Source organism: Colias philodice, chromosome 17 (assembly GCF_061535455.1).
Source record: "Colias philodice isolate Cphi_HAF_F1 chromosome 17, ilColPhil1 Martin Lab GWU primary, whole genome shotgun sequence".
Taxonomy (NCBI): Eukaryota; Metazoa; Arthropoda; class Insecta; order Lepidoptera; family Pieridae; genus Colias; species Colias philodice.
Genome location: NC_143102.1, coordinates 4,900,976 through 4,924,863, shown reverse-complemented (window position 1 = coordinate 4,924,863; position 23,888 = coordinate 4,900,976). Strand labels below are relative to the sequence as shown.

General features: G+C 33.1%; 1 protein-coding gene and 1 long non-coding RNA gene across 2 annotated transcripts in view; both read left to right on the top strand.

The window, feature by feature from the left end:
- LOC149481045 (uncharacterized) overlaps positions 1–18,719 on the top strand; it is a 60,185-nt gene extending 41,466 nt beyond the window's left edge. Inside the window, exons 2-4 of the mRNA XM_089706010.1 lie at positions 2,918–3,036; positions 18,040–18,133; positions 18,558–18,719. Coding sequence (XP_089562136.1) covers positions 2,918–3,036; positions 18,040–18,133; positions 18,558–18,719 — 375 coding nt within the window. The remainder of the gene's footprint in view (positions 1–2,917; positions 3,037–18,039; positions 18,134–18,557) is intronic.
- On the top strand, positions 4,972–6,674 carry LOC149481046 (uncharacterized). Its single transcript, XR_016316949.1, has 2 exons — positions 4,972–6,021; positions 6,114–6,674. It is a non-coding gene; the product is annotated as an uncharacterized LOC149481046 (long non-coding RNA).
- Positions 18,720–23,888: the final 5,169 nt, after the last annotated feature.

Genomic DNA, 23,888 nt, shown 5'->3' with positions numbered 1-23,888 from the left:
ATTTATATACAAAATAATACAGAGGTAAAATGTGTACAGCGATAGGTAATCCTCACGTCGTATTCATAGTCCAGCCGAAATCCATAATCCAATTACGTTGCTGCCTCCGGATTGCTGACGCGGAATTACAGCCAACGAACTGAAAGAGACGCCGCAAACTAAATATCATTTAAAATAAACAAAATTTGGCAGAATTATATATTCACTGGCCTATTTTAAATACATTTAGGTACTTACATTTATTTACATTTTGCCTACGTTGTTTTAATAACCTCAATATACTTTTGGATTTTTAAGTATTAATTAATATAAGGAATTATATTCTCGTCGTTGTAATTCGACTTCGATACAATTGGTGAAAATGCCGCGTATTACACAGAGAATTGAGACGCTCTTATTTTGCAAGTTGATTGAAATTCGCACAATCAAATAGAATCTTGAGGAATTACACAGAATACACTCAATGATTCGCTCGTTTGGTTTTATAGTGTACATACAATCATTTATTAATTGCTTTTAGAAATATATAAAGATAGATCAGACTATAAATTGCTTTTAGAAATATATAAAGATAGATCAGACTAGTATAAATATAAAAGTGTTTACACATCAAGTTAAAAATAGTAACGTACAATATCAGGTAAAAAATCCAGTGATTTATAACCTCACACGTAACTAACGCCCAAGTATCGATTACGCAGTTTCAAATCCTTTCCAGCGGTGATCGTTTAGTCGAAGAGTCTCGACTGAATGCAGGCCCCAAGCAGTGAAGTGCTGTCAAGTGTCAGGACGTGACTATCGAGTCAGCACTCGGCACTGCGCCTTAATCCTCTCTCGACGCAAGGACGTGGTCTTTAGTGATAACTTCATAATGAATTTAATGTCTGTACGTATTTAGTTGCAACCAGGGTATTTAACTATGTCAGAATGGCCAATTGGTTTGGAAACGTTTTGGTAATAAATTTCAGGAATTTTGTCAAATTTCTGAAAATCGAGAACTAAGTGAATTTTTATATTATACGTATGTACACAGTACAATGTACATGTGTGGTGTTGCTAATTTACTGTTATGAAGTTAATAGTTATTAATAATTTTTACTTAAAAATTATGCCGGAAATATATGAGGATTCCTGGAGAACTCTATAACTCTATATTTTTTCTCCAGTTTTTGTATTTTGTAACTACAAAGAATTGAAAAAGTGCCATAGAGCATATGTTGTCTAGTCCAATCTAGTCTAATCAATAAATAATTGATATGTTCTAGATGTTTTATTTATTATTTATTATTATTTATTTAACCATTGTAACCACACCATTTAACATTACGATGTACAGTTGCAAGTAAAAAAAGTTTTAAGTATTTGAAAATAAAACACGGTTTAGGAAATTATATTTACAGTGTGTCTATAAGTCTACCCACCCATTGCCCATTTTCTATTCGACTCTTACAATGCATATGTATTAATTGTCAACATGCACTTATTTACCTTTCATTTTCATTTGAATCGCGTCCAATTTGGCTGCGTTTAATTGATTGACACGACTTTATGGGAATGGCTTTGTAATTGGACAACTCTCGATCAGACATGACGTTGGGTGAGAACACAAAAAAGGTTTCGCGCCGACTACAAGTGCATTTGAATTTTAAATGGTATACGAGAGCTTTCGCTTGGAAATATAATGAATATTAAACAAAACTTCTGGATTCTATGTTTATATTAAATATTGGGCTAAATTAAACGTTGCTTCGATAAGGCTCACTGAACCTGACAATGGTAAATCGGTCTACACTCTTAATATGGTATTATAAGCATTTTAAACTTTAAAACCCAAATTGCTGTCGCTATAAATTAATATGTATTGCATCAGTATTGAGTAGGTATTGAAAAATGAGTTTCACGTTGCATTTTAAATTTCACTACATTGAAACGCTTTTAAGTCCATTATGTACAAGTTGTCGAAGGGTCGAGGGAGGGGACAATACCTGCATCCTGGCGCAGGTCGCTAGTATTGTCTCCGTGCACGTTCCGAGCCGGAACCTAATCATTAGTGTGCTCACTCGACGTGAAACCGATTTCATCCCCGAAGAGCGCCTCTTTGAAACTGCCGCAATATTGTCGAAAGCAGGAAAACTCCTTAAGAGAAAAAATATATTGCTCAAGTTGCGGCGAAGAAAATGAGAACGGAATGTCGAGAGCCAATCGAGCGTACGAGTCTTAGCAGCCAATATGCTTCCACGTTTACGTTATCGCTGACGTTGCCAGTCGAAATGCTCAAACCGTCAGACGCTAAGCGGGGCCGCTACTCCGCCCACCCGCGGTTGTAAACCCGGCGCTGGGAACAACTTCGTTACAACTCCGCTGTTTTGTTTCTGCCAATATTAGTTTTAGTCAAAAAGCTATTTTTCAACCCGCCGTCGGAAGTTTTGCGAAGTTTTCTAATTTAGCAAATTTTACTCTCAATGTTTCGTGATGAGGCGCTTTAGATCGATTGAAGATATAACTTTCTTCGCTGAATTTAGAAACAATTGTTATAATAACATCTGAAGTTAGAAATGATCGTTCCTTCAATTACGTACAGTTATTCTTATTATCTACAAAATCATAGATATCATAAGGAAAAAGATGATAAACATAATAACAATAAACTACATATATTATATTTCTAGTACGAAGAGTCTGATTTTATCGTCTCATAACATGGGATATCTTACTAACCTAATAAATAAAAAGTACATCTACATCTAGATTACGTGTTGAACATGTCTTTTTCATTCGAAATTTTACCATTACCTATATCAATAATCTACCAATTCAATGTCGCAAATATCCAAGTCTTACATTTTTAATTTTTATATACCTAATTTGGTGCTTGCTATTTTATATAAGTTTATTTTACGTAAATTTTTATTAACAGGTGCTATTATTCCCTGAAGAGGGTTGGGCAAGGAGCGCCTCGTCTTCCTACTGGACCCTGCAGCCTTGCTGGTGGCGCCGCTCCCGGTGCAAGGTGGTGGAAGTTGCTGGGACGAGAAGGTTAGACAGTAGACACCCAGTATACCTATATATTGCTTTAATATACACGCCTAGGAGGATTACCATTATGTCTTATAGCAATATTATTTCCAGTGTGGGAAAGTGATGACTCTAGACAACCGATATAGCGCTGTCGTTTTTCCACATTGGAAATAATACTGCTTTAAGACATCTTGGTAAGGGGACAGGTTCCACCTGATCCGTTTAAACGTTCATGAGTTATTATACACCACTAGTTTTTAATCAGTACAAAAAATTTTACAGGGTGTTAAGTATCTTTAACCAATCATACTTGTGTAAGAAATAATTAAAAACACTAACAAACAGAAATGTCCCAAAATTGTCCACATAAATATGTAAAAATTGTTAAACCTATAATTTAATCAATGACCCACACTAGGTATTGTGTTGTAATTTTCTAGCGTACGATTTCGAGTAGGTCCGCCGGCTCCGCCGCACAGATCCATTGATAAATTCCGGCAAACTCGCGTCGAAGTCGAAGCTCCGCCATTCCTCAGTCCTCACCCCGCCACCCCCTTTCCCTCTGCGGCCTGCGCCCGCGTCGCACCCCAACGGCCCCCCGCTCCAACGCGACATTCGTGATTCGACAAATAGTGCCAAATTGTTAGCGGAAGTGAAAACTTGCTTTTTTTCGTCGCGTTTGTTTACGTTCTTCCCGGTACGATGTCATATCAATTCACATCACGGGATTATGCTTCGTGCGTTCTTTTTGAGTGGAGAAAATGCGAGTGCAGCAGTACGTATGTACAGATAAGAAGTACCCGAGTCCCGAACGCTCGATCGCCAAATGTACGAACTGTGGTAAATGCTTACCAGCAGGCGTTGTCACAAAATGTTTTCGTGTAATGTACTAGCGTATTTTGAAGAGGATCCTCGACGTAGTACGAATGTCGAATAACGCTGCGGTTCATGAATTCCTCACAGCGGAGTTTGGAAGTCAGTGGATCGGTCGAGGCAGGCCTGCAGCTTGGGCTCCTCGCTCACCTGATCTCATACCCTTGGACCTCTTTTTGTGGAGTGAAATTAAGTGAACAAAAGTGAGCCGGTTAGTGTCGAACAATTAAAACAGCGCATATTGGATGAAGTGAAAAGACAAAAAAACGTAGGTACTTCTCTTAATAAAACGTTCACGTCTGTGTATTGACAATGGTGGTGGACATTTTAAAGGACAATTGAAATACTTGTAAGGTTAGTTAAGATTATTGTAAATACCAGCTGATTCTAACTTCTTAAATACGCCAAAATCGTTTTTTCTTTCATTACAAATTAGGTATTGTAAAAACAGCTGATTCTAACTTCTTAAATACGCCAAAATCGTTTTTTCTTTCAATACAGATTAGGTATTGTAAATAGAGCTGATTCTAACTTCTTAAATACGCCAAAATCGTTTTTTCTTTCAATACAGAATAGCTTATTTTATTTTGATATTGTTTGTTTTGTAATTACATACGTACGTACCTATTTAATTTATTGTAAAAAGTAATTATGCCGGTCCTAAGCCTGGATGAAGTACCTATGAAGGGGAGATTTGAATTTAGGAATTAAACTAAATAAAGTTAGTAACTACCTACATGTCTTGTTTCATTTTATTGTCCAAGGTTAGGTAATACCACAGACTAATAATAATATACTACGTATACAACAGACGGTTCACTCCATACAAAAAAATATGCACTATGAATTTACGCAATTAAAGCGCCAGTGGGGAATAAACGTACTACATGTTCGATTATATCTCTTGGTATTTTGCTTTTAACACACTAGATGGCACGTTAAACACAGACTTGATGTTCTTTTCCTTCCAGAGCCACTAGATGGCACTAATGTAAATATATGTACACGTACCTTTTATTTTCAAGTCTTTGGCGTCACACTTGACAACTGTCAACTGTCAACATTGAGGTCAACATAATATTTTGTACAGTGTTGCCAACTCAGTGGAATTTCCACTACATCTGGTGGTTTAGCTCCCCCATTTAGCGGACAAATATTGGTTTTAGTGGCTGGTGGATTTTCCTAGTGGTTTAGATGAGTTCAATTAGTGGTAAGGTACGAGTTTCAACCACTAGAAAGATTTACATAAATACTCAAAAAGAACGACTTGAACTATGTGAAACAAGGGTATGATTTTGTGTCATGTTGGTAACAGAACGAACATACGGGAATTCCCCGAAAGTTGTTTGTCTATTGCTTGAATATTTTTGATTATAGACTTTATAACTATTGATCTAAAGTATGATTCGATTCAAAAGGTTATATGTACATTGTACATTCTATATTTGTGTACAAAAACAATCTGTATAAACAATCAGTCGGTATTGGTAATGCCGCGGCCGCGCGGTAGCCTCTAGCTTGTCGTATTTTAATTAATTTTGTGAAGTAATATGGTTTTACCTTAAAAGGGTTTTACATTAAATATGCCGAAACCACACAAAAATTTCTTTCATAGAAATTTATTCTTCACATACTGAAACTCTAGAAGAAGATTCTTCTGAAGATGATCTTTAAATACATATATTGTAACAAAAATAAAAATTACTTAGTTCAAAATAGATGTTATTTACAAATAACTCGCAAAAAATTCGCCAACGGGCATTCAATATTTACATGTCTCTGGATATTTTTTAGTGTTTTTTCTGGTGGTTTTAAAGACCGATTACTTTAGTGGATTTCTGGTGGGCCACGAGGCTCCAATATGTGGGTTCGAAAAAAAAAGTTGGCAACACTGATTTTGTACCTACTCGGATTTTCAATTAGACAAAGCTGACTCACAGAGTACCTACATTATTTATTATGACTGGTATTTAGTTCAGTTTATTTACGAGATTCTGTCAAAACCAAAACGAGAAGCTTTGTTTGTTTTCGTTTTTCATTGTTGACTAATATTTTAAAAATAAGTGCTAAATATGATTGATGGACTGTGAGGTTATGTAGAATCTACAGGCAGAAAATAAGTTTTATATGGTAAACTGATATTTTCTCTGAACATAAATTTTTACAAACATGATTTTTAATGATTGGTTTATGTAACCCAATATAAGATTGTTTTATTACAGACTTATTGCTTACGTTCGCAATAACAAATTTGTTCAAGAGAGGAGAAGAATTAATCCATCCCAAATGTAAATACGATTCTCCACAAAAACATTGTAGACACAATAATGGATTTATGGATTATGGATTTCTACATTTGCTACTAAGAAGGATATGGGATCATGAAGGATTTCATCTGTTTTAATACCAGTAAAATGGAATGAGCGCCGTGGCCGTGACTGTGTTTGGTACATAAAGAATGACAAACATTCAACTTAAAATTATTATGAGTGCATTACGGGCAAGGGCACAATAAGTTGCCCTTTGACTAAGATGTACTTAATTTTTAGGAACACGAAAATGGATGGCGAGAATAGGTATAATCGCATACATAGTATTTATTTCTAGTCTGTTGTATAAATAATCAAAGACTACAAAATATATAATGAACTATGTCTTTAATATTAATTCTACAGTTTACAGTGTAGTGTGTAATCTATTGTATGTGTGCGTCTAGAATATATAGTCCTGTTGTTCTACAGTTTAAGCAGTTCAATACAAGCTTACAGTCGAGTCAAGTGTTTCATTAACCACCAACCATTGCATGGCAACCCTGCCAGTTTTGTAAATTGTAGTCTACCTAACCTGACTGTTGGTTTTGATTTGTATCACACAAAGAATACTATACCAAATTTCAAGAAATAAGAATTAAATATTTGATTAACTTTTACTAATATACAGGAGCTTATACATCAAACAAGACCAAAGCAGGGCTTTGGAGAAAGTGTGTATGGACAAAGACCACAATACATATTGTGCGGACAACTGCATGAAAAGCATGCAGTAAGGGACATTAAATAAATAAATAAATAAAACATATTTATTGTCAAGATCACAACACGAGATACATTTATAAACGAAGGAAAAACAAAAAGAAATAAAAAGAAAAATAATTAAATAAAAATAATCTTATTCCTAAGAACTGTAATGTGGCAGTGAGTGACCTGACAAATGGAGCCAACTCAGTATATGATGGCAAGGTGATTAATACCTCACCACCACTGATTTTCAGTGACCCCATCCCCAAGTGACTATTGGAGTTTCAGTCTAGAATTGTATATAATGATAATTTAACATGAGTATATTATGTGAAAGATATATTTCTATTAATATGATAAATACTAATAAATAAATACATCAGTTAAAACATGATATACATAATTCCGACTGTTTCTCGGAATAACATACCTACATTTACTAAGAATTGCATACAATGCCGGGTTTAATATATTGCCGGTAACATAATATTATGTATGATAATAATTCTTAAAAAAGTATTTTATACATTTCTTAAAAAGCTTCGATATTGTATACAATAATACAATTCATATTCAAATTGTTGTAAAATAGTCCCACTTTTTTAAGTTGGTTGAATACACTAAAATACTTATAAGGATCGTACCTACTAATAAAAGTAACAAAATGAATTTTTTAAAGTTCCCAGTTCTGTATAGTTCTAAAAAACACGAACCTAACCTAACCCACCCCCTTATCCAAACCAAAAAATTCTGATTACGAATTTTCGGCATATTACAAAATGCCGGCCGTTTGTAATTCGGCGGATTATACAATCCGATTGCGACATACATACCCCTCGTCCCGCGTACCTTCCAATATCTTAGATGTTTTACATTTCCGACTGTTAGGAAATGTATGGATTTCCTAGGAAATGTGTACTATAAAATAATTTATTTCACACATTTCCATGTGATTTTAGGAATTACCTACATACATTTCCTGGGAATTTTATACAATGACGGATTACATACATTTCCGTTAACATATACTTACAATGTTTATAATTATAATGATAAATAGGCAGAAAATAACGGTCTATATAATGTTATGTTATATTATAACCAGTAAATAAAATAAATATTTAATTAAAGTTTATGTGTAAACTGTAATTCGATACAAATGCAGGGTTAGAACAGGATTTTAAAATATGTCTCCGGTATTGGAAACGAAAATTATTAATATTTGTCAAACTGGTTAAATGGTGGTGGAATGTTGTTCCAACACTTATGGCTCTTTCAATTTATGCGTTTCGTATCGGACCGCTAGTCGCTACAGTGCCGAAGCTGTGCGTTTGTCGTACGGCGCACGGCCGGTCGTTTGTTTTCATACAAAATGCACGGTGCGGCAACAGCGCGGCGTCCGTACCGCGAACGCTCGACAGCAGGACGGCAATCTACAGATCACCCATATTTGGCAATCTCGCTTCACCTAATGGCCTTGTCTGTTCAAGCCGAAATGAATTAATTACCTACTGCAAAAATTAAATAATTTAGATTACCTGGAAAAGACAAGGAAAATAAACTTTAAACAAGTGTTCGACCGATTATTACCAAGTAGGTAAATAAATTAATGACAAGACAAGGTAATTAATGCTAATAATTTCCTAAAGAAAACATTTTTTTCAAAATTTTCACATAATAGGTAAGTACTAGTACCTAACTAGACTCAAAAGTTTATGATAAGTCAATGAATGATAAATAGAATATGTTTAAGTAAAATGAAGTAGTTTATTTTACAATAAATTAATCTTATAAATTACCAACTTTCATTCTACGGCTTCAACCGTGTGCCTTATTTAATCCCTGTTCCTACACCTTGAATCCTATTTATGCAACAAAATTGAGATGTCCTTTTTCAACGTAGGTATGTACCGTGTATGTATATCGAAATTTCCGTCAAAATCGGTTCAGACGCGTGCGGGAATACCTATTTTCTCGTGGTCCCACTATTTTCTATTTTGTCCTACTATGACGGAGTAACTTTCGTATTTATCTACAAAACAGAAATGATTTGATTGTTTGTTTGTTTGTATTGAATAGGATCCGAAACTACTGGATTGATTTGAAAAATTATTTCACCATTCGAAGCAAAAATTATACCTACCTGATGAACATAGGCTACTTTTTATAACGGGAAAATACTTCATTCTTATGGGAATCGATGTCGAAATATTTAATTTTAGGCGCATAAAGAAAAAAAACGCAAAGGATCATTCAAAACCTTTTCTACGGTTTAAATCTCAAAACTTTTTGGTTCATACTTCATATAAAGGTAATCTGATAGGATTATTTAGAAAATAAAACAAGATGACGTAGGTAGGTATTTAACTTTAGTTTCGATTTATTATCATTATGATGATTTCTTGATATTCTTAACGACGCGGTTAGCGCAGGGGTAAAGTAACTGCCTACTGTGCTGACGGTCCCGGGTTCGATCCCCGGTCAGGGCAAATATTTGTGTGATGAACTTGATTATTTTTTTTTTGGGTCTGGGTGTTATCTATATATGTATTTATAAAATATTAAATTATATTTATCGTCGTCTAGTACCCACAACATAAGCCTTAATTGAGATTACTGTGGGACTAGGTCGATTTGTGTAATATTGTCCTTTAATATTTATTTATAATTTATATACTTATAATTAAATGTGACTAGAAATAATATACTTACTACGGTTTAAGTATAGGTTGTATTATGTATATTATTTTGTAATGAGATCTTGCAATCAAATATTCACACAATCTCGCAAGTTTTCCGACAATTCATTTTTCGTATGAAAACGATCAATACACTAGGTACCTACCTAATATAAGCCGCTACAGGAACGCAGTTAGTAATAATTAATAACGGCTTTAACCCATTTACAATATTTTTTATAGGTACTGCAAAGGCAATGAGGTTATGTATTAAAAACGTAGTATATTATTATTAGTCTGTGGTCTGTGATATTATTATTAGTCTGTGTTAAAAACGTGAAAAGTAACGTAAAAACGTCTTAGTGCCATCTAGTATTCGTTTAGCATCGCCAAATCGGAGGAGAATAACTTGTTTATAGTAGTTTCATGAGATGGCGTTGTTTTGAATATAAACTTTTCTGTAAAATTAGTTAAAATCGAGTGAAAATTAAATTAAATAGGTAGGTTCCATTTACAAAAGTATGTAAAAAATTATAAAAAGCAATGAAATTGCAATTAAATCTAATTTTATTTTTTGCTGGTTAAAATGATACACTTAGCGGCATCTATTGGTAGACGGATGGCATTAATCGTCTTTTGTATGTAGTGAACCAGACATGGTAATACTATCAACGAATAAGTCAATGAACTCTGCAATGTGTCTATGATTTTAGTGAGACTTTCTTAAATAAACAAATGGTTATATCTTTGCTATTTATCGATATTATGTAATTCTTACATCATACATATGATAATAATGTATTCGCTAATATGTCCTTAAAGTTTTTGTACTGATTAAAAACTAGTGGTGTATATTCTTTACGCTTTTTATTATTATTTTTTAATTTTTCATATAATGCTAAGTACATATCTGTATCTCATCGCTATTCCAAGGATCCTTGACAACAAGTGCCACATTTAAACGTTATCATGATTTTATTTATTACTTGTAACTGCTCGTCTAGCTTTGCTGTGGTAAAAAATTAAAATTAAATTATATTTTTATTATTTTTGCTATTAAGTTCAAGCAAGGATTAAAAACAAAGAAATATGTATTGTATTTTGGATAGCCAAAATATGTAAGAAACCACGAACCTCAGTTCAAACTTATGAGTTTACAAAACATTTGAATTACATACCTAAATTGTAATTCACGCGCTGAAGTAAACATTAGAAAGTAAAATCAAGCAGTTTTATAATTTCTGGGCAAAGTAAGAATTTCAAGGTCGTAAATTGCATATTCAAAGGCATTTTTCATATTCTACGTAAACTAGTATGTCATGAAAAGGTTGTTTTAACGTTCATTTTATTTCATTCACATCACGTTTTTCGTGTTTTTAGTTTTTACATTTTCAATGCCGTATTATATACCTACCTTGTACCTACATGTAATAAACGACCTTTTAATCTGATATTTTTAGAATATCTTGATTTTTCATTCAAACATCAAATAGGTTCTTATAATTCTGTATAATTTAACAAGATTTTTATGATATTAATCGCTTAATTAAATAAATTATTATAGCATGTGTTTATTATGCTTAACGGTTAAACATATTTAAATCTCCATTTCGCCATAGTAAAAAAAAAATCATTTTTTTGTCAGCAAACGTTAACGTACCTATTAATTTTATCTACGCATAATTATTTTTAATTTCCGCAAAAAATGGTTGTACGGAAATAAATTTTAAGTAAAATTTAATGTTTCGTTTTAGCGAAGGAAGCAGTTTATCACGTTTGTTGAACATTAACGAGCTTTATGTAATTAATCGCGGTTTTGACTTCAGGTGAGGCTTCCGTTGAAACGGTGAAAGAGATCGTACATTGTATGTTACTGACGAATTAAAACTGATAAACATTCACGGATAATATACCTACGCATCATATTTATCTCTAACTAGACATAGGCCTTTGTATCTACCACGTACCTACACAGTACTACCACACGTACTACAGTCTATTTAGATTAGATGCTTTTTGATGATTAATTTGCTTATTTATTTTTCATCTCTTTCGCTTTCAACTTATTATAACTCCAAAATAAAGTAAGCAATCACACTAAATGAAACACAAGTGTGTTAAGTTTAGAAAGTTATAAATTAAGTTTATAATTATTCTAAAATAGATCAAATTGAGTGGTGTAATGTCCTAAAAAAATTGTATAGACGCGTATCGTACAATTATATTATGGTTGGATATAACACCTAGTGGAAATTTATCCGGCTATCGTTTGAGCGAAGCCGAACCAGTATCAATTATCACTATCACTACATAGTATAAAACAAAGTCGCTTTCCCTGTCCCTATGTCCCTATGTCCCTATGTCCCTTTGTACGCTTAAATCTTTGAAACTACGCAACGGATTTTGATGCGGTTTTTTTTAATAGATAGAGTGATTCAAGAGGAAGGTTTATATGTATAATAACATCCATTAAATAGCGGAGAAGTACTGTTATTTTTGAGGTTTCTAATGTGATGTCGTAAAAAATTACATTTTTTTCGCTTAAATTGCAAACGCAGGCTGAACCCTACGAGTTTTATCAAAATAATGTACTAAGTATTATACACATTGAAAAGGTCTACAGAAAAGTCCGCGATGGTATATGTCTATCTCTTATGGATAACCCACAATAACTTTTTTTTTGTCATTTACTTTTTACGACAAATAATGGCTAATTTTCGAAGCGATTTTAACCAATAAAGCATTAATCCTTAACCAATTAAATACGTTGAATACATTGTTCATTTAATTTAGATCTATATGGCCCTTTACACCATATGATTTAAGTGAATATTTTCGAAGATATTACAGATTTAAAAATGGCGGGACGTAGCGTTTGCGGCGATACCGGCCGGCCGCCCGGCTATCTATTTTATACCCGTGCGAAGCCGTTCGAACGTTCACAGTTTTTCTGTAGTGTAAATACACTGTATCAGCATTGCACCCGTGCGAAGCCGGGGCGGGTCGCTAGTATATTATATTTATTACTGATGTTATCTGATGTACAACACTACAACTTTATCCTTAAAAAATTTTTTTACGTGCTAGGGACGTTAATCTGAAATTATATAATATATGGGTCTGTACAATTTCTGTGTTACCTGTTATATAAATGTAATAAATATATAAAAGTAACGTAAGGCTAAGGTTAAATTCTTGAAATTCGTCTTGTCGATAGTCTGTAGTCTGTACGTCACGTGAGAAGTGGCGCGAACGTGCCGCAAATAAAAATGGCGTTCCCGCCAAAAGGCTTAACGAGAATGAGATATTATTTATTTGGTACCAGCCGCCAGGTTGTAGAATATTTTATCAATCCATATTCATATTATAAATTGGAAAGTAAATGTCTGTCTGTTGCGTTTTTAGTGCAGCATGGATGCACTTTAGATGGAGAAATAGAGAGAGTAAAAGTATATCTTTTGGTAATAATGAGTCGGTTGGTAAATCATTACAAAGTACAGCTTTTACATAATATGAAGAAGCGTTATACAATTTAGTTGAGTGAACTGTGAACCGGAACACTTAGCATTAGGTTATCATTAGATCGTAGGATCAAACTCTTGGCAGATAAAAATTCAAAGTTGTATTTTAAGTAGCTAAATCGTTTATTTTATTTTATTTCATTAAATTAGCAGTAAAACCAGGCATTCTTTTATTTTCGTTTATTAATCTTTATTACAAGAAAAAATTTCAGTTAAAAATATTGGTATAAGGATACGTGTAAGTTTTAGAAAAAAATCTCAAGATGGCAGCCTCTCACATTCTTAAAACCCTGTATTATTAATAATATTATCTTCGCAATATCACTACATAGTATAAAACAAAGTCGATTTCCCTGTCCCTATGTCCCTATGTCCTTATGTCCCTATGTCCCTTTGTACGCTTAAATCTTTGAAACTACGCAACGGATTTTGATGCGGTTTTTTTTAATAGATAGAGTGATTCAAGAGGAAGGTTTATATGTATAATAACATCCATTAAATAGTGGAGAAGTACTGTTATTTTTGAGGTTTCTAAAGTGATGTCGTAAAAAATTACATTTTTTCCGCTTACATTGCAAACGCAGGCTGAACCAGTTTTATCAAAATAATGTACTAAGTATTATACACATTGAAAAGGTCTATAGAAAAGTCCGCGATGGTATATGTCTATCTCTTATGGATAACCCACAATAACATTTTTTTGTCATTTACTTTTTACGAAAAATAATGGCTAATTTTCGATGCGATTTTAACCAATACAGCATTAATCCTTAACCAATTAAATACCTTGAATACATTGTTCGTTTAATATAGATCTATATGGCCCTTTACACCGTATGATTTAAGTGAATATTTTCGAAGATATTACAGATTTAAAAATTGCGGGACGTAGCGTTTGCGGCGGTACCGGCCGGCCGCCAGGCTATCTATACGAAGTCGGAGCGGGCCGCTATGTTTTTATACAGGGTGTCCCGTAAGTAGTGGACCAACGGGTTATGGGGAGTAGAGGGACTTATTATCTAACAAAAATACTAAAATTTATTGTTCTAACCCATAAAGTTTTTGATTTATGCTTTATTTTCAAAATTTGATAAAAATATCATCCACGTAAGCTTAATATGAACTTTTACCATTTCTGTTTTTATTTTATTCTTATTTTTTTGTTCAAGGTTGTTAAGAATACATAAGTCTTCCTAATTAAAATGATACTCATGCATAATTAACAACAACAACAAAATTAGACCAAAAAATATGTAAAATTTTACGTTTTAAAAATTTACGGACTGAAGTTTGAACAAAGCTGGTGTAAAAAAAATGTATGGTGACCCTGTGAAACTTTATTTTAAAAACTTCTACATCTCATACAAATTACAAAAAGGTATAATTGTGTGGTATAAAGTATTTAAAAAAATGTTACATTGGCGTACAACATTCAAATTAGAAATTATCAGGTAGTCAACTCATTAAGTTATTCCGAGAATTATTGCCTTTATGGGCGCGCGCTGGAATTCTTTTGTATTGTTTCTGGCCAATCATAGACGATCCTTGAACCCACTATTATTTTCTTTGACTTTCAACTATTTCAGTGACTTGCTTATAGCTCGGAACTACACGCGTGTTTAGCTTGAATCCGTCATTACGATATTATTCTTTGTTGAAGTGCGCTTGAATTGGACACTGATTTTGCTTGTGATTTGGATGTTGTTCGACTTTGGTTTTTTGAAGGAAAATTCCTAATACAATATACACTCCACGTGAATATGCAGAAAAATGTTTTTTATTTATGGACTCAGTGATGGAAATGCTCGACAAGCAGCACGTGTTTATCGTGAGCGTTATCCCAATCGGGATTGCTATCCTGATAACCGATTTTTTCTCAGAGTAAATAACGCATACCACGAAGGTCGTATTCCTGGAATTGGAAATCGAATAGGAAGACCTAGATCAGTCGATGATCGTCTAATATTGACAGAAGTAGAAGAAGATCCTTCAACTAGTACTCACCGTATTGCTAAACGCACTGGTGTACCAATAAGTACAGTGCATCGCATATTGAAGAGAAGTGATTTGCACCCGTATCATGTACGAGTGAGCAAGCATTAATACCAGGTGATTATCAACGACGAATTAATTTTTGTCGAGAGATGCTTGATGCTTGGATCAAATTTTTTTTAACTCAATAATTTTTTTAACATTTCTGCATATTCACGTGGAGTGTATGTATTAGGCAATTTCCTTCAAAAAACTAAAGTCGAACAATATCCAAATCACAAGCAAAATCAGTGTCCAATTCAAGCGTACTTCAACAAAGAATAATATCGTAATGACGGATTCAAGCTAAACACGCGTGTAGTTCCGAGCTATTAAGCAAGTCACTGAAATAGTTGAAAGTCAAAGAAAATAATAGTGGGTTCAAGTATCGTCTATGATTGGCCAGAAACAATACAAAAGAATTCCAGCGCGCGCCCATAAAGGCAATAATTCTCGGAATAACTTAATGAGTTGACTACCTGATAATTTCTAATTTGAATGTTGTACGCCAATGTAACATTTTTTTAAATACTTTATACCACACAATTATACCTTTTTGTAATTTGTATGAGATGTAGAAGTTTTTAAAATAAAGTTTCACAGGGTCACCATACATTTTTTTTACACCAGCTTTGTTCAAACTTCAGTCCGTAAATTTTTAAAACGTAAAATTTTACATATTTTTTGGTCTAATTTTGTTGTTGTTGTTAATTATGCATGAGTATCATTTTAATTAGGAAGACTTATGTATTCTTAACAACCTTGAACAAAAAAATAAGAATAAAATAAAAACAGAAATGGTAAAAGTTCATATTAAGCTTACGTGGATGATATTTTTATCAAATTTTGAAAATAAAGCATAAATCAAAAACTTTATGGGTTAGAACAATAAATTTTAGTATTTTTATTAGATAATAAGTCCCTCTACTCCCCATAACCCGTTGGTCCACTACTTACGGGACACCCTGTATACAACGTTCACAGTTTTTCTGTAGTGTATTTAGTATCAGCATTGCACCCGTGCGAAGCCGGGGCGGGTCGCTAGTTTCATTATAAAAAAAGCTCTACATATTTTGCATTCAATATATATTTTGTACATATCAAATGACTTGCGTTAAAAATATACCTAATTTACAGTACACTATAATTCCTTACATAGGTACACAAAGATATAAAGTTAAATTACACAATTTATGAAACTTTGAAGGAAGCGTTCTGAACCATAAAGACAGGCAAAGTCGCTGACACTGTGTAGAAAATCCTCCCGCCCCCATTCCCTGAATCGTATAAGCTCAAGTATACAACATGAAAATTAACCTCTTAATACCTCATATTCAATATTAATAAATATTTATTGGCTATGTCATTAAGCGCTACATTGCATTAAAACTATTTTCATTACAATCGCGTAGCGCCATTAATATGGCGATTTGGTTTTGTCACGTAACAGTTTGTATAAGAGGTGATTTCAATTTCCCCCGACCCGTAATAGTATCGTTAGGCGAAAAGATTTCCAAGCGGCGATAGGAGGAATAAAGTGGAACTGTTAGCGTTAACGATTATTGCTGCCCGCTCCACTGTTTTGCCTAAACGACTCGTATTTCATGATAACACTACTCGAGAGATCTCTTTATATCCTTGACTATTACTTGCGCTAAGATTTTAATAACAATAGTTCTTAAACGGGTCAAATGGAATACCAATTATCGCTTTCCTTTGTTTCAAAACGAAAGTTTTACACAACCAATTAATTGTATGAGGATCAAAAAGAGGGGAAGTCACAGTGTATGTCTAAGCGATACCTTCAGATTGTTTAAGAAAACGCTAAAATATCTCGACATAAAGAGACGATAAAGAGACATAAGATATTTGAAAACTAATTTCATCAGGCCGGAGTACCTAACAATGTTATAAGGAACTCTTTATAGAAGCAAATAAAAGAGCAGTATCTTTACTCCAACTTCACAATGTATGTAAAATACTCATAAGGTTTTCCTTGTGAAGCAATTTCAGTTTAAGCTCATTTTCTCTTTACTCTGCAAGTTCTAGACTCGTAGGGAGAATGTCTAAAACAACGCTCACCTCCGTACCTAATTTAGCGGACTCATTCCGGTCGTCGAAACAGCGAACGTTATGAGTCTACGATTACACGTGAAAAGTAGTACAAAAGGAGGGTATAAAGGTTTTTAATTTGTTCCCGTGGTGTGGTGCGAGTGTCGAGATGTTTGGGGCTATTAAGGGCAGCTATTACGGCGTCCGTTAGGGCTGTTGCTACGTGCTGGATGAGCCGGTAACAGGTCTACGTGATTGGCATGGCAACTTCGCATTCGTGATCTATTTCGTTAACGCATATGTTTTCTAAGTCCCTCGTAAAAAGTTAATATTAGAACCGTACCTTACCTATCTATTAGGTATTAATCGTCGATAATATTTTTCCAATAATACTTAAAGAGAAGCCGTATTCAGTATGACCTACATATTACATGAGACTTAATTATCTTTAAATTTCTACTTGAGCAGACGCCTAACGTCGCCAATAAAATATTGTTACGTAGGTATTCGTTGCCTCTATTCACTATAATACGAATTCTTGAAATAATGACATTTTTCTGAATTTAAACAAGTAGCCATAATGTAAAAAATATATTAAAAATGAATATGCTGTCCAAGAGCAACGGTCAAGGTTACTTACGTATTTACCTATTAAACGAACTTGTACCTCACCTAATTAATTCAAATAATAAGCTACTTAGGAATATATGCATTTACAGAAGGACGAAGTTTTTATAATACCGTGGCACGTCCATTTTAAGGATTAGGCTACGGTACTGTTACGTGGTTGTGTGTGTTTAAAAACTTACTTTCTTATTATATGAATTAATATATTTTCTTTGTTTGCAGACACAGTACTCAGGCGAGGATGGTTGTTAGCGGGGTGAACGCCGTGTACATTGTGGGCACTTTCAAACACCTAGGCACAGATGCAGACTTTAAGGTATCTACGCACATATATTTTACACAAAATTAGTGTTAATTAGTGTGTTATGTTTGTAAGTTAGATGATTTTTGTGCACGTCTGAAAAAGTATATTTGCCATAAAACAGCAATTTTTTCTCATTATTCACAACATTAAATTAACATTCAAAAATATAATCCCTCGGCCATTGCATTATTTTCTTAAATAAAACAAAACTTTATACAAAGAAAGGTTGTACCGTAATTATATACTTAAACAACGTCGCCAACACGACGTTTTACACAAAATCTTTCTTATATCTCATAAAATTTCCAAAATAACACAGACAAAATATCCTCAAAACTCTATAAAAGATATGCTAGATGATGACATCTAATATAGCACATGAGTAATACACGCTCCGCGGATCATAGTTAATATAATAAGCACGTTGATTTCACAGCTGTACCTGACAACTAACGTGACACAAGCCGACTTCAACATGGGCTACACGATGACAGGCACCCTGGAGCGCGGCAGCAGGTCCTCTAATACATTTCAAGTCACCCATTTCGCAGTACTACGTCGATGCGATCACGAGGCACACCACCTTAAAAATGCATAACCTGCTGCCATTAATATAAATTTATAAAGAATAGAAAAAAAAACGATCATAAGGCGGTACTCGAAGTGACTCGAACTCGAACTCGAAATGCGGGCATTTCACGCCAATCCGGGGCGGCCGCTTGACCAACTCGGCCACCCGTGACCCGCCAGAGCGATCGAATTTATTCTATTCTTTCAGTTATGTGTCTAAGGGACATACCGCGCATTATAAAACATTTGAATGCCATAAAACCAAAAATATCAAATTCACCTGCCATTATTGTCAATCGTGTAGCAGCTAAGGCTTTGACAAACGCTAAACTTTACATAGCAGTGTCGTGATAAAAATGTTAAATATTAGAGTTAACTTTGCTCATATTTACTATTAAATTATTTTTGCACATACTATTTTATGTCATGAATACTTCAATCTAACTTTTGAAAGATCATTTTATATATCTTATATCAAATTCCTAATTATTCAATTTACAACTCTTTGACTATAAGATTATTTCTTCAATCTATGTGGACATTGAGCTTATTATGAAATGCTAAGAAAAATATTAATGCTATGATAAAAAAAATCAGTATTGTATCGATTAAATTGCATTGAAGTAAGTTTTCGAAACTAAGTCTTTGTTCTTAATGCTATGTAGAAATTAATGTGATCTCGTAAAGTACTAGTTTTTAGACTAAGATATATTGCCAAGCGATATTGTGATTTAAAATAAGGGTCTGTGTTTTATTTCTAGTCATATTAAATATTTAGGAACTTAGGATTTAAAGCTCACTCATGAGTATTTCAATATTTATTCAAATTCGTAGTTCATGTTAGTTAATATAGACATAGTTCATTATTTTTGTATTCGTCCCGAGTCCTCTTACTGAGGGATTTAGTCATGTAATTCAGTAGAGTGTAATTATACATTCCATTATTTAATGTTTAGATGTTTCTGTTAGAGATTAAGATTCGCTTTGCTTAAGTATTATGCGTTAACATGCGGTTAACACTAAATTGTTTAAAAATACAACGTGGATTTCACGTGGATGTGTCCATATTATTTAAGTATATTAAGTATGTATTCAGAGTCAAAAGTACCTGTTATTCTCAATTAATGTTGTAGTAATGCCATGTATATATACGCAGTTGTTTAATAAAGGTATTTCATGTTATTTGAGACACGTTATAAAACCTCCATTGAGTAAGACCTTCGCGGTTCAGTGGATAAAATAATAACGTATTTTATTACGTCGATTAGAGAACGCTTTGCTTTTATATTTTCCCGCGTCGCTCTATATTTACTACGTGATATAAAAAATTTATTGGATTTCATATGTTTTTTGGTTTATAGATGAACGCATAAACGATTTAGCAATGATAAAATAAGTAATCACAACATCAAAAAAATTGGAATAGTTTTATCCGAATCTACGCAATAAATATTACATCTCTTGAAATTTTCTAAGAATTTATCTATATTTTCACTTTAGCATGATAATTTTACGAAGCTCGTTATCTAAAATATTGAGGAAATCTCAAAAATTTTCAGTATTAAAACAAGGCAGACAAATGCAACGCTCCCGTAGATAGATGCGCGGCAAACCGCCCACTTCTCTTGTCTTTATGTGTTTCGTGAATTTCATGACATTTTCATGTGACATATCTACAGCCAAGTGTTGCATTGCATTAGCTTGAAAATACACGCAGTAAATTCTTCTTATTATAATAATATCATAGTATGTAGTCTTACGTCTAGTGTCAGTAAACTCTTGAACTCTTAATGAATATTGTAAAGTAAATAAGATGAACACTGACGTCCAGTATCGCACTCCCTCCAGTGTTATTACACATGTTTTGTACAAAACTAAGGCACCTTTGCCATCTAGTGGTAGAGCTTCGAAGATATGGTACTCTGTGCCTCGCCTATTTTCATAATACTCGCCATGTAAGGCTTACGAATCTTAGGTCCTAGATAAATTTGTAGCATTATTTTTGGCATTTTATTAACTCTTTGTGTAATTAAAATACAATAAATTAACGTTTTGAAATTTACATAAAAAAATAATGGTCTGCATACGTATGCAACAACCTTTTATCATTCATATATTATAAAAAATTCTATATAACCGGTATCCGTTGCGGTGTAAAGGAAATTAAAACATGCAATTAAAGCGATAATGATAAGAGCCTGTTTGTGCACGTACGACGACGGCAATTAACAATTATTATAATATGTATAAACATGGAAAAGAATATGTCGGTTAATTGTTTAATATTATTTATTTATAATAACATGTTTTTTATTGAATCAGGTGAATGCTCATTTGTCTTAGAGAATCAAGATTTTGATAATTAACATTATATGTTATTCCTTTATTTAGGTAAGTTTTTTAATTGTTATAAGTTATTATATAAGGCATTGGTTGTGATGTATTAGATGAATGTTCGTAGCACGCGTGTAGTTTTGAATGTAGAGTAAAATATTTGTAAGGTAACATTTCTTGCTTCTGAGAAAATGTGAAAATATTATGAATCCATTTCTCTATAATTTACTTAAACCATGTTTTGAGAAATTCGAAGAATTCGTCGAATAAATTTTATATGTTACTGATGTTGGTAGATTGATATATAGGTCATATTACATTGAGTAGACCGTATATATTTATTATGTGAAGAAATGTGAATGACGCAATTCTTTATAAATGATATTCTTATAATCAACCTTGATTTTATGTTAATAATAGTTACCGTTTTTATATCAATTAATAATATATATTTTATATTAGTTTATAAATGAATAAAATATATACGTAGGTACCCTACCTATACGTTTTTTAAACATGACTAACCATATTATCTAATTAATATTTACGTATAATTACTCGATTTAAAAAAGTGTATATTTGCCTACGCGTTTAGGGTTTTCATATGAATATGTAAATGAAAAAAGATATTATAATTTAATAATTTATTAATATTTCTTAATTGACTCAAATATTTGAACAAATAAGAAGTAGGTAGCATATATTTCTTGTATGGCTAATATCTATAGATACTTTACCAAAATTATGTTGTTATCTAGATAGCAACACCGGCAGCGGCGCGGCGTCTGGCTATGACTAGACTCTAAAATTCTGTGTAAATTATATACAATTATATCGAGGTTACGTCAATTGTAAACAACTGTTAATGCATCCCATTATTCAATTGGCGTAATTATTGAACTGCAATTACCTGCACGTCTGCAGAGTATATAAGGCCTTGACTATAAAACTAATAGTATTTATATTAGTATTTCAAATATTTACTATATTCTTCCTGAATATACTACATCGTTAGATACCTATTTGCAACATTTGCACATAAATTATGTGCCATTCACTCCTCTCATTATTTTTATTTTTATAAATAATATTTACATTATTTGAAAAAGCAAACGTCTATCAACATCAGTAAATAAATTATGTATTAATTTTGTTTATATTTAAACCGCTTTCGCTATTGTGAATTATTAATTTATCTCATTTGATGTGCCAAATTAATCTAGGAGCTTTTAAATAAATAAATACTTTAGAGTAAGATTTAAGCAAAATATGTATATACCTATGTAAATTACAGTGCTTCAAAATCAATTGTAAAAATCGCATAAAATAAACTGTACGAATTATTACGTAATGTTTTTTTATTTACCTCACGCGGTCACGAAAACCTCAATGCTATTTGCAAAAAAAATAAATAATAAGATAAAAACAATTTTAATTAGAGAGCTTTAGTCATTTATCATTATTAACCCAACATATAATTTTTGTTTCTTAATTACATGTACAGCAATGGCTATGTAATCTGCCAATCATCATCATCACTACTATAAATACTGATGTAACAAAAATATTTGGAGTGGTTGTGAAAAAACCTTACAAAAAGGCTGTAAAACAATATAGCATAGTCCGCAACAATAGCACTCGTAATATATTACGAACTGAAACATAATCCAATCCTCAATGTCAAGTTGCGGTAGTCGTGATGAAGATAAATTATATTTGTAGACAAACTATTGAAATAAATTTCACAAAATAAAAATAAAATAAAGTAACAAAAATAAATATATTTTATCATCTATACTCGACGTACAAATCCGTAAAATCTATTTATTTTATTGTTGTAATAAATAGAAATGTTATTCAATTGTCTTATTTTTTTCTTCAACATTAATCATACCATTGCATGAAAAAGTAAAACTACAGAGCGTCACTATATAAAAGCATTGTCTCTGTATCTTGCCTTCACTGTGTTTTGCATTCACGACGCTCACCTCTGCATGTCGTTTAAAACTTCTCAATTAATCAGTACTTATTCAGTCGTCAGTCAGAATGTTCAACGATAAAGTTGTTATATTAACAGGAGCCAGTGCAGGCATCGGTGCTACTTGTGCGACTCGTTTTGCCAGTTTAAACGCTAAGCTAGCGTTAGTTGGGAGAAATGTAGACAACCTGAATAATACAGCTGTAAAATGCGAAGAAATAAGCGGGATCAAACCATTGACTATAAGAGCAGACATAAGCGTTGAAGAAGATGTCAGTAGAATCATTGAAGAAACCATAGCGTGCTATGGAAGAATCGATGTTCTCGTCAATAACGCCGGTTTTTTAATAATGGCAGGATACCAGAGCGACGCTTCAAATTTGGACAAACTGATGGCTACAAACGTCCGTGGGACGTATCTTCTCACTCAAAAAGCTATTCCATACTTGATTGAAAACAAAGGGAACGTTGTAAATATTTCCAGTGTCGTGTCCACGGTGCCCATTCCCAATATGATGCTGTATTGTATGACGAAAGCGGCCCTCGACATGTTCACAAAATGTTTAGCAATAGAATTAGCGCCCAAAGGAGTGAGAGTCAACGCAGTGAACCCGGGACCAGTGAATACTAATTTGTTTACAAGAAGCGGTTTTAGTGATGCACAAAATGATTATTTTATTAAAGCTCTTGGCTCCGCGATACCGATGAAGAAAGTGCCTACGAGTGAAGACGTGGCGAAGCTAATTACATTTTTGGCAAGCGACGATGCTGAGTCTATTACCGGCACTTGCAATCTCATTGATTGTGGCTTACACCTCGGAAATCCAGCCAATCTATAAAGCGTGTTTTTTATTGAATGTTAACTGCATAACATCATCGTGAAAC